Source organism: Propithecus coquereli, unplaced genomic scaffold (genome assembly GCF_000956105.1).
Source record: "Propithecus coquereli isolate 6110/MARCELLA unplaced genomic scaffold, Pcoq_1.0 Scaffold248, whole genome shotgun sequence".
In the NCBI taxonomy this organism is placed as follows: Eukaryota; Metazoa; Chordata; class Mammalia; order Primates; family Indriidae; genus Propithecus; species Propithecus coquereli.
Window position 1 is genome coordinate 3,206,017 of NW_012148041.1, and position 16,858 is coordinate 3,222,874.

Genomic DNA, 16,858 nt, shown 5'->3' on the forward strand with positions numbered 1-16,858 from the left:
AAAAAAAGTTAACAGCTTTATTGAGGATAATTTACACACCATAAAATTGACCCATTGGAAGTATACACTTCAATGACTTTTTAGTAAATTTATACGGTTGGGTTGTGCAGTCATCACCACAATCCACTTTTAAAACATTTCTATCACCCCTCCCCCCAAAATTCCTTCAAGGCCTTTTACATTCAATACTCACTCCCACACCCAGCCCCAGGTAATTGCGCTTTCTGAATAGATTTGCCTCGCATCATTTTTTTAAGAATTCGGTAATAAAAGGAGGTCGTGCAAAATAACTGCTGTTTAGGAACAGAATAAACAGACTTAAAAAGTTATGGAAAGTTTAAAGTTGCTTAAATAACATGAGTATCATCATCATAATGAGGTCATTAAGCAAAAGTTTTTCAAAAAGAGGAAAGGTGAGGAGAAGTTCCAGTCTGGGGCGGCTAGGACTGGAGCGGTGGTTCTGGAGAGGGAGGAGGAAGGCGGGGCGGACAGGTAGAACCCCTGGGGCCCCGCCCGCGCGCCCTTGGAGTTAGCGCCTCGCCCCGCCCAACCGTCTCCGCCCCGCGGCGGCCGTCCTCTCGCGCAAGCGCAGTGCTCCTGCTTCCCTGCCGAGGAGGGGCGGGCTCGCAGCCGGAGAGTGTCTTCGCATCGATCGCGAGCGCGCAGCGATTGCTCCTGTCTGTTCTGTAGATATGGTGCTCACGAGGCGGCGAAGAGGCGGCCGGAACCCGGGTCTGGGTCTGGTTCGGTGGTGACCGCCGGCCACGGTCGAGTTGGCTATGGGGGAGCCAGGCTTCTTGGTCACGGGAGACCGCGTCGGTGGCCGGAGCTGGTGCTTGCGGCGGATGGGGATGAACGCCGAGTGGCTGCTGCTGGAGGATGGGCGCGAGGTGAGAGGGGAGGGTTCCCGTTGGGACGAGGGACTGGGGTTGGAGGACGCTGGGTGGGGGAAGGGAGCGAGGGCGTTAGGGTGGGCGGGATGGATGGAGAAGAAGAGGTGGGAGCTGGGAGGAGGAGCGAGGTGTGAAGGCTGAGTGCTGAGGGAGAGAAGGGAGAAAGTCTGGTTCTGGTGCGAGCGTTTGTGGGGGTCCGAGGTGGGAGGTGTTTGGGGAGAAACAGGAACCAAGTGGGAGAAAGTAGAGTTCGGCTCCGGGGAGACCTGCGGGGCTTCAGCGGGCGGGGTGGGGACCGCGGCCCCGGCCCGAGGGAAGAGAGGTGAGAAGATGGCCCTTTCCCAAGAGGCCTGGGCCTGAAGGTCGAGCTGGGGCAGGCGTCGGGGTTGTGGGAAGGAGCCGAGGGCAGGGGCATCGCGGGAGGGGCGTGTAGCGGAGGTGAGGAGGTGCTGGCGTTTCGAGGAGGGGACAGGGAGCTGGGACAGCCGCAGTTTGGGTCGCACGAAGCCCATCGGTGCTCAGCCTGCGGCCGAGGAACCGGGGCCGAGCCGCCCCGACTCACACCAGAGTCCGCGAGCGCCAGGGGTCTGAGGCGGAGCCTGGAAGGGCCGCCGAGGGCGCGAACTCTCTTGAGTTTGTTTTGAAAACGATTGCGAGTTTTGGGTTGTGTCTCTTAAAATACTCAGACTTTAAGGTAAAAATGTCTTCCTCCTTTCCAACTCTTTGAAGGAAATTGGCACTTTGGGATGGGCCACCTTTATCCTGTGAGTCTGGTACCCTGGAGTACACCCCAAGCGGCACCCCCTGAGGTGGGCCGGGCGTGGGTGGGGATTTAGAGTTCTCTCCAGAGACTGCTTATCATCTTCGTTAATGCAGTCACAAATGCATAGTTTTTTAAACATTTAAAAAAGGAAAGGTGAGGCACGGCTCCAGTTGGGGGCCCATTAGGACCAGGCCGGGGTCTCTAGAGACAGGGAGGGAAGAGGACGGAGGGAGAGTTAGATTGCAGTCAGTTTGGGAAGGAGAACTGGGTCAGGGAGGAGCTTGTGGCGAGTGGAACTATTTGAGTTTTGGAAAGAATTTGTATGAAAGGTTCCTCTTGCAGTGAAAGTGGGTGGGTGTTGATCGTTCTAAGTTAAAGAAGTCTTTTGACTATCGTGTATGTTTAGTTAGATTTTTTCCTGTCCGCCATGCAGCCTCAGTCTCAATTAATAGTCTCTTATTAATAGTAATGAGTACTTACGTTGTTTGGTTTACTGTGAGAGGGAGAAATAACTTCTGCACTCAAAGAGTTTAGGGCTTGAATGGGGAAAGGGTTTACACACTGAAGCAGTCTAAGAACATCCATGTGGGCTGTGTGATCAAGTGCCAAGATGTGGATTGTTTAGTGATATCCTGGGGCAGTGGTTCCTGAAATCAGAAGAGGGATTCAGGTCCAGCCTTAAATGTTGCGAGATTGGGGGGGTTATAAAAGGGTTACATGTGTGCTGTGGTTTGAGGAACACCAGGAAGACATCTCTGCCCCCAGACACCTCTTTTATCCAAGTATTAGTGCCTTCAAGCCCACGTTAGGCACTCATTATTTCAGCTTGAGCACTGACCTTCCCATGGATGGCCCTTTCCAAAAGCATATGTTGTTGTGAATTTTTAACAAATTGAGACACTAACACCTGAATAATACAGTTATACACAAAAATAAGTTATTTCACATACATTACTTAATCTGATCCCTGCACATGCACTGCACTCTCTCACACATCCCTATAAGGTAACTTACGGGTCAAGTGTTAACTCATTCTTTCAGAGTCAGTTGCTGTGGTTTAATATTCCTCTGAATAGCTCGGTAGTATTGCAATCTTGGGCAGGTGGGATGAGGAGAGAGAATTAAAGCATCTGTAGCAAGGGCAAGAGGACTGTAAAGCATTCCTAGACATATTCTAAACTACTGGATGGTTTCGTGTGGGCCATGCTATGGGGAGAGACCCATCCCCAGAGAATGGTAAAGGCACAGTGGGAAGAAAGCAGAGTGCCTCAGGGGCCTATGTGCGGGAGAAGCCTGCCAGGCCTGGCTGTCTTCAGTGTCGGGTCTTAGGCAGTAGTTGGAGCATGGCCTGCAGTGTGTAGAAGCAGAGGTCTGAATCAAAGCCAAGAGATAAAGTTGTACTTATTGTATTGTAATGGTTCCCAAACCATAGCAAAAGCAGGTTTGCACAAGATTTTGAGAAGCATGTTGATATCATTTAGTTATAACAGAAAAGTAAGATTAGTTCCCTGCCTTTCCAGTTCTCAAAGTCTCAGATGTTGCAGATAAAATAATAAAACAGGGTTTCTCTCATTGCATTGAAGAGAATCCTCAGTAAATTGTCTGCCTAGATGAGTGTCCTTAAACTTCTTAAACCAATCTAGAGTTTGGTGGAAAAACAAATAAGTAGAGATTTCTTACAAATTAGCTAGTTCCCAGGCACTGTGAATATCTAGGTCTTTGGGATAAAAACCATAGTACTTTTCTTTTTCCCCTTTTTTTGTCTTTGGTTTTTGTGAAGCTTTCTGCTCCAAGGAAAGAATGGTTCTGAAGTATTTACTAGTCATCTGGAAGACAGCAGGAGTTGTGCCCAGGAGGAAAGAGGTAGCATTAGTGAAGGTGGGCAAGGACAAGATGATCTTTTGAATCAGTAATGTGAGTAAGCTCAAAGACTTGCAGAACTGTTGTAAATGGAAACAACCCCTAACATACAGGTTGACAGTTTCTCAGCACTTGGTTCCCATGGGAAATTTAATGCTACGAGTGGTGCTAAGATTTCCAGATAAGCTCATGGTATTCTTTAACTTTAGTATAGGTAAAATATCAATAGGACCAAGGTAAATTCTAGGACCAGACAGTGAAGGGAAGCATGAAAAAGAATGTTTCCTTTTTCTTGGATTCAGAATCTGTAGGAGGCAATTTCAGAACAAGGCACTCTTCTACCTTTTCTGTACTATTTTCTCCCAGCTACCTACGATGGCAGTCTGGCTGTCTCCCTCTAGTATTAAAGTGGAAAATGTAATACTTCCTCTCTGAGAAATAAATACTTAAATGGACATTTTTGCTGAATATGGAGGACAGATAAATCCTTAAGCATTCTATTTTTAAAGGATATATGTATTAATTCAGAAGGACTTATATAATTAATGGAATTTCTGGCAAACTGTCAAAGAACTGAAAAACCTCATCATCAGAGTTTGGGTGGAGTGGTCACCACATTTTAAAGGGAACAAGTGAGATTTTAATAAGAGTCTCTAGCTGCTGCTCATATTTTCTAGTGGTAATAATATAGTTTACAACTTGTGACCTGCAAAAATGCTCATTCTAGAATCTGGGAGGACCCATGGACAAGATCTCTTTATGCTTTCATTCATTCACAAATACAGTACTTACTGAATACCGTGCCAGGCACAGAAATACAGTGGTAAATAAGACAGATAAAGTCCCTGTTTATGAAATTTGCATTTTGCTAAGTGGGAGGGGGAAAAAGTAAAACAAGCCAGATAATTTTGGATTGTTATAAGTACATCCTAACAACTGTAGAAATGTGATGAGGGGAAGCAGACGGCAACTTTAGGTAAGGGTAGTCAGAGTAGGCCTGTGAGTAGCTGAAATTTGAAAGCTGAGGTGCCCATGCAAAGATCTGAGAAAAGAGTGTTCGTAGTAGAGGGAACAAGGAGATCCTCAGGCAGGCTGGAACTGGGGGCGTGGGGGGTGGGGGTGGTTAAGGAACAAAAAGAAGACTTGAGTGGCTGAAGCAGCTAGTATTGCCACCATGGTGTGAGAGAGAAGACTAAGACTAAGCAAATGGAGGGGCTCAGGACATTCATGGTCTTATAGGCCATGGGAAGAAGTTTGAATGATTGGAGGGTTTTAAGAAAAAAGGGAAATGATCTGATTTAAAATTTTTACATTTCCACTCTAGCTGCTATGTGAAGTTTAGGGGGACTAGAGCAGGAGCAAAAACAGTGAGAGGCCAGGTGGTTTGGACTAAGGTCGTAACTATAGATAGAAATGAACAGATTTAGAACATATTTGAATCACAGCCAGTAGAATTTACTGGTGATTTGAATGTGGGGATGAGGCACAGAGGTGAATGAAGGATGGCTTATGGGTTTTGGGTTGAGCAGTTGGTTGGACGGTAGTGTTAATTACTGAATGAGCGTTTGTGGGGAGGAGTAGATTAGGTCAGAGGGAGTCATGGTGGTCTTTGAGCAACTGAGGAGGACAAGCATGATTCTGATAGATTTTCAAAAGGAGCAAAGAGGGCAGTTTTTAGAAAACCGTAGATTTTGGTTTAATGTTCCCAGTTAAGTTTGCGATATATATGTGTCATTAAAGAGGTAGCTTGTACACCGAGAAGAATAAGCCAGGAATTCTAAGACTTGGATCTCAGAAGAATTCATTTCCTTCCTTCACAGGGTTGTTATGAACTAGACTGATCCATCAGGAAAGCATGATAGATGTGAATTGGGGCTTCCTTTCAACCTTTTCCAGAGGTTCTCATACTGTCCTTGTGGATAAGATGAAGAATATATACTCAATGCAGAGACTTTGTTGAATGCAAAGACTGGTTGAAGGTATATCCAGATCGTGTGTGTTAATGTATACTAAGCTTTCCTGAAAACTTTGCCTTTGGCTACATCCCATTTCAGTATTTTTATGTGTCTTGAATGAAGGTACAGAAGGCATCATATTAATTTGGTGGGTGACTCAAAGCTGGAAGGATACTGAGTGTATTTAGTCTGATGGCAGATTAAAAATTCAGAAAGGTCTTGATAAACTGGTGTGATAGGCTGAACTAAGAAGATGAAATTTAATAGGAACCAATCTAAGGTCCTGCACTTGAATCCAAGTTTTTCTCTATTGGTTAAGTATAGAATGGATGAGACATGACTTATCTTAGCAATTCTTGGAAAAGGAGGAAACCAAGAAATTTAATCATTCCTAAGTCTGAGAGTACATTGGCAGTGTACTAGATCTGCTATGAAAGCTAATTCAATTTATATGCTGCAATAATAATATCTATAACTGGGCAAGTGACACTTGAATTTGACCGTGTAATAGAAGTTTATTTTTCTTAATGTGGCATCCAAGAAAAAAGATAAACCAGCAGTCCTTTCAAAGACTCATTAGAATGGCAGAGAGACTCAAACCCTTGCCCTGGGAGTTAGGTTGAAGTAACTGGGAATACAGAGCCAGAGGAGACTCAGTCGCTTTATAGTTGTGACATGCAAGGAGGAATGGGGATTTTCTGTTGGTGTCCAGGGCAGAGCCAGTGCCAGTGGATGGAATTTATAGGGAGAAAGATGCCAATTCAGAGCCATTAAAAAAAACTGGAGAGCCTGCCTTATATAAAGCCTATAGTTCATGGCATTGTTTAAGATGGGTAGATTTGGGATGTGTAGAAAGAATTTCTCCATCTCATGGGTAATTGAACCAGATGCCCTTTCAGGATCCTACCAACCCTGAGATTCCATGGTTAACTCCTTTTAGCTTTCTTTTGTCACAACTTGTTGCCTTTTTCTATTTGGTGGCTCCCACAGCAGCTGAAGAGGAGATAGCAGATAAACTGTTTGGATTCTATAGGAGGACCTGTGCACACTGCTAGTTGACAAGATTGACTACAATGACTGACTGTCTCCTAACATTGCTGTCTTCCTAGGTGACTGTAGGACGAGGATTTGGTGTCACGTACCAACTGGTGTCAAAAATCTGCCCTTTGATGATTTCTCGAAACCACTGTGTTTTGAAGCAGAATCCTGAGGGCCAGTGGACAATTATGGACAACCAGGTACAGGAATTCACAGGAGCCTAAGGACATTTATTGATTTTTTTGGTTTATTTTTAAATTACGTTTTTTTTTGCATAGGTAATTAATGGTACAAAATTCCAAACTATAATAGTATCTTCTTCTCCCCTAGCTACCCAGTTCTCTTTTCCAGAGGCAACTCCTTCTATATACCACCAGAGATTAGATTATGCCAAAATAATTTCTCACGATTTGGGCTGAAGTTGGTTACCGTGAAGGGAACACCTGAATTGGGGCAGTAGGTCCTATTCCAGAAACTAGACTAAGTGACTGGGAGACTAGTCCTTCTTAAAGCGAAGATCCACAGCCCCCGGGAATCTGCTGAAGCTCCTAGAGTGCACCTGAGACTCAGCAGACACGGGGAGGAGGGAGAGACTGAGCCGACTGCGCTTCGCTCCTTCCCTTCCTCACGATCCTTTCAGTCAGAGTAACACCCCGCCCCCTTTCTAAAGCCTGTTTTCCATATTGGCATTCTGAAGATTTCCTTTGAATAAATGCTTTTTCTGCGTTAAACAATTTTGAAAACCACTGGTTTAATGGTAAATGTTCTGAGGGTGGTGGAATCGTATATAAAGCCCGGCAATTAGAAAGTATCTAAAGTGCAGATAATCCAGCAACCAGGAATATAATGAAAATACAGGCTGTGAGGTGAGAGGAATTCTAATGCAAACAGTTAAGGTTTAGGAAGCATAAAATGTCTTCAGGCACCATTTCACACTGCTTCACTGCCCTGGCTAGAAGGATTTTAAAGGTACCTATTAGAAGGGAAGGATGTCCCATAGACCTGCCCAGCAGCCTCATTTTGCGTGGGTAAAACTGCTAGATTTAAGCTGGTGGAGAACAGCTTAGAATTCCTGCTCTAGAGTTGAATTGACAGTGTGTCGAAGGAGACAGTATAAATGCTAAGTAAATTCGTTCAGCACTTTTAGCAAGGCACCATGAGCAGAGGAGAAATTGGCCCTGAGATCATCTAGTTTAACTCCTTATGTAGACAGGTGAATATGAAGCCCAGAAAGAGAAACTGTTTTGCCCAAGATCTCTGGAACTGGTGAGTGGGTAAATGAGCCAGGACTTAAACTCAGGTAAGTTTCTTTACTATACTCTCTTGTCAAATACCAGTAAAGTACGTAAGTGATTTATTATACTGGCTTCATGATTTAAAAAAATTAATTATGCATTATAGCTGCAAGGTTTTAAAGCCTCTGTAATAGCTTATATCAAAACACGTTAAGGGCCATGTAAGGTAGCGCTTTAAGGGGCCAAGGCAGGAGGATCACTTGAGCCCAGGAGTTGGAGACCGGTCTGGGAAACTTAGTGAGATCCTGTCTCTACAAAAAATAGAAAGATTAGCCAGGCATGGTGGTGTGTACCTGTAGTTCTACCTACTTGGGAGGCTGAGGTAGGAGGATCGCTTAAGCTCAGGAGTTTGAGATTACAGCGAGCTACGGTGATGCTACTGTACTCTAACCTAGGCAACAGAGCGAGATGCTGTCTCAAAAAAAAAAAAACCTTAGGAGATATGGGATTACAGTATTATAGAGGTGAGTTCTCTACTGCTTCTTTCCTTGTGTGCAGTGTGGACGTGATCCAGTTATGGGATTAGCAGATTTTAGTAGGTTGGGAAGCCACCAGCTGACCAATTTTAGTGTTTCTCGAATGTCACCCACAGGAATACAGAGGCAGCCTGTGCCAGCGACAGATCATGACTGCTGTGGGCTCACTCTCCAGTGTTGCTTTGTACCCTTTTTTCTAGGGCTGTTGTTATCATATGACTCTCTTCTCAGGTCTCTGTCAGGTAAAATAGAAGAAGGGTAGGTTCCTAATTTTTCTAAGACTTTTCTGTACCATTGGCTTAAACCTTTTAGCTATGATTGTGAGGTGTAACGATTTTTTTTCTTTTTATTTTTATTTCAGTAGATTTAGGGGTACAAGTGGTTTTTTGTTATGTGGATGAGTTGCATAGTGGGGAAGTTAGGGCTTTTAGTGTACCCATCACCTGAATAATGTATATTGTAACTGACAGGTGGTATTTGGTCCTTCAGGCCCCTCCCATTCTTCCCTTTCTGAGTCCCCAAAGTCCATCATACCACTCTGTATGACCATGTATACCCATCATTTAGCTCCCACTTATAAGTGAGTACATGTGGTATTTGTTTTTTCATTCCTGAGATAATTCATTTAGTTTAATGGCTTCCAGTTCCATCCACGTTGTTGCAAAAGACATTGTTTTATTCTATTTTGTGGCTGAGTAGTATTCCACGGGGTATGTATGTGTGTGTGTGTGTATCCATTCATCGTTAATGGGCACTTAGGTTGATTCTATATCTCTGCAGTTGTGAATTGTGCTGTGATAAACATACAAGTGTATGTGTCTTTTTGATATAATGACATCTTTTCCTTTGAGTGGATACCGAGTAGTGGGATTGCTGGATTGAATGGTAGGTCTACTTTTAGTTGTTTGAAGTGAGGTAATTGATTTTTGAGTGAAGCTAGGACTGGGGTGTTTTGATGGAACAATTTTTGCAAGTAAACCTTCTGCCTCCTTTTTTGGCATAACAGATGCTCCCTTTCTTTCTGGTTTCTTCATGGCGTGATGCAACAGCAGCCCTCTTCTGCTGATAAGGGACTTGCATTTCAGCTGCAGGATATTATTATTATTTTTATAGTCATGTCTGAAGTCATTTGTCAAGTCTCTTTCAAGAGTTAGGTGTTTCTAATAATTCAGAACTCAGGGCCAGGCGCGGTGGCTCACACCTGTAATCCTAGCACTCTGGGAGGCCGAGGCGGGAGGATTGCTTGGGATCAGGAGTTTCAGACCAGCCTGAGCAAGAGTGAGACCCTGTCTCTACTAAAAAATAGAAAGAAATTGGCCGAACAACTAAAAATATGTATAGAAAAAAAAATTAGCGTGGTGGTGCATGCCTGTAATCCCAGCTACTTGGGAGGCTGAGGCAGAAGGATTGCTTGAGCCCAGGAGTTTGAGGTTGCTGTGAGCTAGGCTGACGCCACGGCACTCTAGCCCAGGCAACAGAGTGAAATTCTGTCTCAAAAAAAAAAAAAAAAAACAACTCAGAACTGAGTTCTCTCATCATAGTCTCTTTCACCTGCTGGAATGACCAGAAAGTGAGAGCTTTAAGTATAGATACAAAAATTGCACCAAATGTTATTTTGGTTTAAAATTGGCTTAAAATAAAGAAAAAAAACCTTGGCGAACAGCTAACTCTGCATACAGTATGGGGATGGTTCTAGTTGTATAGATTTCAGGTAATTGATAATCTTCAGACGGTCCGCCCTTTGTATTGGTATCCAGCTCTTCTGTAAAACCAGTTGTTTCACAGTCACAATGCGAAGTGCTTTAGAGGCTTGGATGTGTCTTATTTGAGGCTTTTCCATTATTCCTCTCCTCTCCTGTTGCTTTTCACCTGCTACTTGGTGATTCCTACCTTCGTTCTTCTGTGGGCTCCAGCATTTGAAGTCTCTGGTGAGCATACTCTATGGGAACAAACCTTGCTGCTTGGGATAGTTCATATTCTGGTCTTCCAGCAATGGGTTTCAACCCTGTTTCCAGTTTTTGCCCTTACCTGGGGTACTTTTTAAAAATAACTGATGGTAGCACAATAAAATTAAGAATGTCCATTCATCAAAAGACACTATTAAGAGAGTGAAAGGCAAACTCAGAGTGGAAGATGTTCGCTACATATTATAATCAATGAAGGACTTATATACATACAGAACTCCAAATCAGTAAGAAAAAGACAGATACAAGCTAATTTTAAAAACGGGCAAGAGACAGACCCTTCACAAAAGATTATATCCAAATGTTCAGTATCCATGGAAAGTGTTCAAACTCCTTAATGATCAGGGAAATGCAAATTGAAACCACAATGAAATACCACTGCACGTTGACCAGAATGGCTAAAGTCGAAGACTGCCGATGCCAGGTATTGGCAAGGATATGGAACAAGTAGTGCTCTTAACTCTTCTGGTGGGAGTATAAATTGGTACAACTACTTTGGGAAATTATTTGGCATTATTTATTATAGTTGAACATATGTATAGCTCATGACACAGTGTTTTCACTCCCAGGGAAACAACCCAAATGTCCATCAATAGAATGGACAAACTGTGGAATATTCTTACAACGAAGCACTATGCTGTAGTGAACATGAATGAGCTACTCTACACAGCAACATGGCTGTACCACACAAACATCATATTGAGGGAAAGAAACCAGACACAAAGAATACGATACCATTTATATAATGTTCAAAACCAGGCAAAATTAATATGTGCTGTTAAGTCAAAGTGGTAGTCACTTTATCTGGTGGAAGGAAGGACTTACTGACTGGAAGGGAGCACAGTGGGTTTCAGGAATGCTGATAATGTGGGTTTTGTTTTGTTTTTAACCTCATCGTAGTTACATTGAAATGTTCACTTTGTGATAATTCATCTATTTGTACATTATGATTTGTGCACTTTTATGTTTGTGTGTTGTGCTTTAGTAAAGCATTTTTTAAAAATCTTGACTGATACACATCAGTTAGAATTGCTAGAATAAAATTCATGATACCAAGTGCTTGGGAAGCATGCAGAGTAACTGGAACTCTTAAACATTGCAAGTAGGAATACAAAATAGTACTTCCACCTTGAAAAACTATTTGGTGGTTTTGTGGGGGTTGTTTGTTTTTAATTTTTTTTTCCCTTAAGAGATGAAGTCTTGCTGTGTCACCCAGGCTAGAGTGAAGTGGCCCAATCATAGCTCACTGCAGCCTCAAACTTCTGGGCTCAAGCTATGTTTGGTGGTTTGTTTCTTTCCTTCCTTCCTTCCTTCCTTCCTTCCTCTTTCTTCCTTCCTCTTCCTTCCTTCCTCTTCCTTCCTCTTTCTTCTCCTTTTCTTTTTTGAAACAGAGTCTCGCTCTGTTGCCCGGGCTAGAGTGCCGTGGCGTCAACCTAGCTCACAGCAACCTCAAACTCCTTGGCTCAAGCGATCCTCCTGCCTCAGCCTCCCAAGTAGCTGGGACTACAGGTGTGCACCACCACACCCAGCTAATTTTTCTATTTTTAGTAGAGACGGCATACAGGTGTGCACCACCACACCCGGATAATTTTACTGTTTTTAGTAGAGATGGCGTCTTGCTCTTGTTCAGGCTGGTCTCGAACTCCTGACCGCAAGCAATCCTCCTGCCTAAGCCTCCCAGAGTGCTAGGATAACAGGCGTGAGCCACATGCTCCACTGATGTTTGGTGTTTTCTAAGAGTTAATCATCTTGCCCAGTGATCCTATTTCTAGATATTTACCCAAGGTTAATGATAACTTATGTGCTCATAGAAACTTGTACGTGAATATTTATAGTAGCTTTATTCATAATTACTAAAACCTGGGGCAAAAATTAGGGAATGGATAAGCTGTGGTCTCACATAACCTTCAGTATTACTCAGCAATATAAAATAACAAAATACCGATAATGTAACAACATGGGTGCATCTCAAAGGCATTATACTGAGTGAAAGAAGCCAGATTCAAAAGGGTATTTACTGTATGATTCCATTTATGTTACATTCTAGCAAAGACAGGTCTATGTAGGGCGCAGATGAGCAGTCGCCTGGGAATGGGGGAATGGTTAACTACAAAGGGGCATTGTATCTTGACACAATTACACAGCTACATGTGTTTGTGTATAAACGTGACTTTAGTTCCCATGTCAGACCAGTTAACTCACTCTGAAGGTGAGACCCAGACACTGCTATTTGTTTTAAACTTTCCTCAGGTGATTTTGCTTTACAGCCAGGTGATTTTACTGTACATTCAGGGTTGAGAATCACTGAGCTGCATAACTCATCTAGAAAACTTAAAGAAAACATTGCCTTTTGGCGTTGAGTTTCCACTGTCCTCAACAACTGTGTAAAAACAGCTGGACAGAGCATCAGGTGAAGTAATTCGTGTCTAAGGGGGTGTGGGTTATCCCACCTTTTCTCCAGTGATGGCAAGGAGACATCTGGCAGGCTTTTCTCTGAGTGTTATTTTACTGCTGCTGACATTCAAGTTGGTGGTTACGAAAGCCAACATCAAGAAAGCATTGAACAAAGCAAGATTTATTTAAACCGTTGTGTTTGAGGTCGTATCCTGGGCAGTACTTGATGGTTCTTATGTAGCCATGGGATTTTTGTCCTTTTCTATGGTCTCCTTGTGAACGGACCTGATTCAGGGCTATGGTCCAAATTATAGCACCAGGTGTCACCAAGTAGTGATGAATGGGTAAATGGAGAGGAATCCAAGGACAAAGCGTGACGGGAGGATTTCGAGAGCTTATTTTCCAGATTGAAAGGGCTCCAAAGGAGGTGGGTTAATGCAGAGGACCTAGTGGAGGGCTGCAGTGTGTCTTGGAAGTTGCCCCAGCTTTTAGGGATTCCTTGTTCTCTCTAGCCTTGGGCTTCTTCTGTAACCTTATTTATTTTACCTAATCTTTGTCTGTGAGACTTCTCTTAAATTTCTATAACTTGGTATTAGGTGACCTCCTATGTCATATTGTTTTTTCTGAGACCCTTTTCCTGTGTATAATCTAAAGTTGACTATTCTACTCTCAAAGTGTTCTCAAATAGATTGTTCTGGCTCCACCCCCCTCCTTTGTTATTTCCCCATCTGTTGTTTTGGAAGTCAGCGGAACTGATCACTGCCCGTAGTTTCTCAGGCTGAATAGAAAGGATGGGAGAAGCAGGTTAGGCCCAGGGCAGTGGAGAAAGACCAGTCTTTCTCTTCCTCTTTCTGCTCAAACCAAATAATGTAAGATAAAACCGGAAACAAGAGCCTAATACCAAACCAGAGCTAAGATCTGGTCTCTACTTCCGCCTCTTTCTCTTGTGCTTTGTGGGCAAGATTCCCGTCCCTCATATTTGGATTGACCAGGGATTTTTTTCTGGCTGAAAGTAGGTAGCTGTAGATGTCAGTGTAAACATAAGTCTAAATCTCAATTCAGAAGTGAGCTTCATCTCTGGCCTGTCCCCCAAGTTTAAATCTTTGATGTGGGTTAAAATGCCCACTAATATCTTTTAAGTCTAAATCCTGCATTTGTTTCAAGTCTGTTTTAGGACCTATCATCTTTGTTTAGTATCCCTTGGCTTACCCAGCTCCACATGATATTCCTTTGCATTTGTAGGCTATGCCATGGAATCCCACATTTATTTCTTTGTGCCCTTGTGTTGTCCTTTCTGCAGTCAGCTGCTAAAAGTTGTCTTTATATCTTCTACTTCACACTACTTTCTACTTTAGCACTTCACACCGTTTACCTTGCAAGACACTGAGCGTTGAATTGAAGCGATTGTTGATAAATCAATTGAACCAAGACACAATAATAGTAGTGAGCATTTATACATGTAATACCATGTGCCCAGGCTGTTCTAAGTACATTACATGTGTTACCTCACTGAATCCACACAGGAAGAGACTGCTAGTATCACCCATTTTATACATGCAGTAACTCGGCCGTAAAGAGGTCAAGAAACCTGCTCAGAGTCACACAGCTGTTAAGTGATGGAGCCGCATTACAAACCAGGCAGTCTGACTCCAGGATCCATGCTCTTAACCCCTGTACCATGACTTCATTAAAACTATAAAAGTAAAGATTTATCAAGCATTTATTATATGTGGGTCTCTACGCCAAGTATTTTACATGTATTATCCATTCGTCACAGGAACAGTGTGAGGTAGGTACCGTGCTATTACAATTCTACAGACAATACTGGGCTACAGAGAGGTTAAGTAAATTGCCAAACACCATGCAACTAGTAATAAGCCCAAGGTAGTGCACTTGGGCTATGAACCAATATCTATCTGAGTCCAGAGCGCCAGCTCTTAATCACTGTCTTGTATCTCCCTTGGTTAGTGTTAATTGGGTCAGATCCTACCTGCAGTTTGACCCCAGTACAAGGTAGGGTACTCTTTTTGGTTTATGTGTACTGGGAGGTACTTTGCTAGTTCACCAATGTGTTGAGGGACTGCATCCATAGACAGTACTTGAGTAACTTTCCTGGCCAAGCCTATTCATGGCCCTCACCATTAGATACTGTTTCCTTCACTAATAGCATTTTTTTCCAGTTTGGGGCCATTGCCTCCAGTTTAGGTTAATAGGAGTGATCCAGTTTCCATTTCCTTTTGTGCTGTTGCATATGCTCGAGTGAATCATCCACCAGTAATAAGATAATTCCTGCCTGTTATACAGGCAGTGCTCTGTGGAGGCATGAATGTGAAATACAGGTAAAAGCCAAAGCACCGTTTGAAAGGTGCTGTTTCTCAGGATAGTGGTCTATGAACGTTTCTTTTCTATTTGTTTTCAAGGGTTTTCCTTCTGAAAAGGCAGAGGTTTTGCAGCAGCAGGAGAGAAGTTTTGTTAAGAGGAAGAAAATCATGAAGCTTATTTTGTCTGTCTTTCCCTTTCCCCAGAGTCTAAATGGTGTTTGGCTGAACAGAGAGCGTCTGGAACCCTTAAAGGTTTATTCCATCCATAAGGGAGACCACATCCAGCTTGGAGTGCCTCTGGAAAATAAAGAGAATGCAGAGTATGAATATGAAGTTACTGAAGAAGACTGGGAGAGGATATATCCCTGTCTTTCCCCAAACGGTGATCGGATGATGGAAAAAAATAAGGGCTTGAGAACTAAAAGGAAATTTAGTGTGGATGAATTAGAGGGTTCTGGAGCTGAAGGACCCTCAACTCTGAAATCTAAAATAAGTAAAGTGTTTTATAAACCTGGTCAGCTAGTGAAGTCTCATGGGAGAGGTGAAGTGGCCAGTCAACCCTCTGAATATTTGGATCCTAAGTTGACTTCTCTTGAGCCAAATGAAAAGACCACAGAGTCTGGCTCCCCAAAAGTCATAGAGCTTCATCACAAGAAGCAGAAAGCCTCAAACTCTTCAGCCTCTCAGAGCAGCTTAGAGATCTTTAAGGTGACCATGTCCAGGATGCTGAAGCTGAAAACACAGATGCAAGAAAAACAGGTAGCTGTTCTGAATGTGAAAAAGCAGACCCAAAAGGAGAACTCAAAAGAAATTGTGAAAATGGAGCAGGAACTGCAGGACTTACAGTCCCAGCTGTGTGCAGAGCAGGCTCAGCAGCAGGCAAGAGTCGAGCAACTAGAGAAGACTTTCCGGGAAGAGGAACAGCATCTCCAGGTACCACACAGGAGGGAAAGACAAGAGTGCCCCTCAGGGGTGGGCAGGCAGTTTGTGAGCCTCTGGCCAGAGCTCCTAGTTTCGGGGCCAGGTACCAAATGCCGAGCACCAGGGACAGGAAATGGAATGGGAACAGAAAACTTTGAGATAAAAGAAGGGGGTCGAGTAAAGGGTTAAGGCTGATGATGAGATCAGGAGCCAGAGCTGAGGTGCCAAGATAGGGTAAGGTGACAGCAGAGCCAGCCAGGATGTAACTGATTTCAGGATACAAAGCTCAGGCATCTCAGAACCAAGGTAAACTCGGGGAGAAGTTGGGTGAAGGTCAGATGCCATTGGGCCATATCCCTTAGTCCTAAAGCAGATACAGGTCAGCTGGTTCCTCTACCCTCATTACACCTGACAGCTGTGAGGGTTAGTTAACGCTGCAGCTAACCTAGGAAGTGGGAGGCTAGAAAGGCAGAAAATGTGTTTCTATCCTGAGCACCTAGCATTCGAGGGGACAGGTATGCCATGAATGCATCGTTGGGTTGAGTGATAAGCCACCTTCCTGTAGGAAGGTAAAATAATGACTGTCTTAGCTGTGTCAAGGTAAGACCAAATGTGTTCCCATCCCCAAGTCATTTACTTAAATGACAAGCCCTTGCATAAAGCTTTAGGCTAGAGCTGATCCTGTCCCTGCTCAAAATGTCATTTCTCATCTGGCAGGAACCACAGGTTTTATTCCCACCCAGTTGCTTGGGTAATATTGAATGTCAAGAATTCCCCATTGTTGACTTAGAACTCAGAAGGGCCAATCACAAGTCAAGTGAATAAGCTTTTATCTTTTGTTTGAATTGCTCAGGGTAAGGAATAACCAGGAGTAATGTTGGCTTATTTCTGAACAATTTATAAATTTCATTCTGATCTCTGCTATCCCCTTGAACTGATAGTATTAGCGAAGGCCATGGATCTATTTAATAGATCTTT

General features: G+C 43.4%; 1 protein-coding gene across 2 annotated transcripts in view; it reads left to right on the forward strand.

Annotated features, from left to right (window-relative positions):
- Window positions 1-638: 638 nt before the first annotated feature.
- Window positions 639-16,858, forward strand: part of RNF8 (ring finger protein 8, E3 ubiquitin protein ligase) — a 29,515-nt gene continuing 13,295 nt past the window's right edge. For both annotated transcript variants that reach the window (XM_012646649.1, XM_012646650.1), the window contains exons 1-3: window positions 639-890; window positions 6,581-6,709; window positions 15,164-15,892. In XM_012646649.1, the coding sequence (XP_012502103.1) occupies window positions 780-890; window positions 6,581-6,709; window positions 15,164-15,892 (969 nt within the window). In that variant the 5' untranslated portion in view covers window positions 639-779. The remainder of the gene's footprint in view (window positions 891-6,580; window positions 6,710-15,163; window positions 15,893-16,858) is intronic.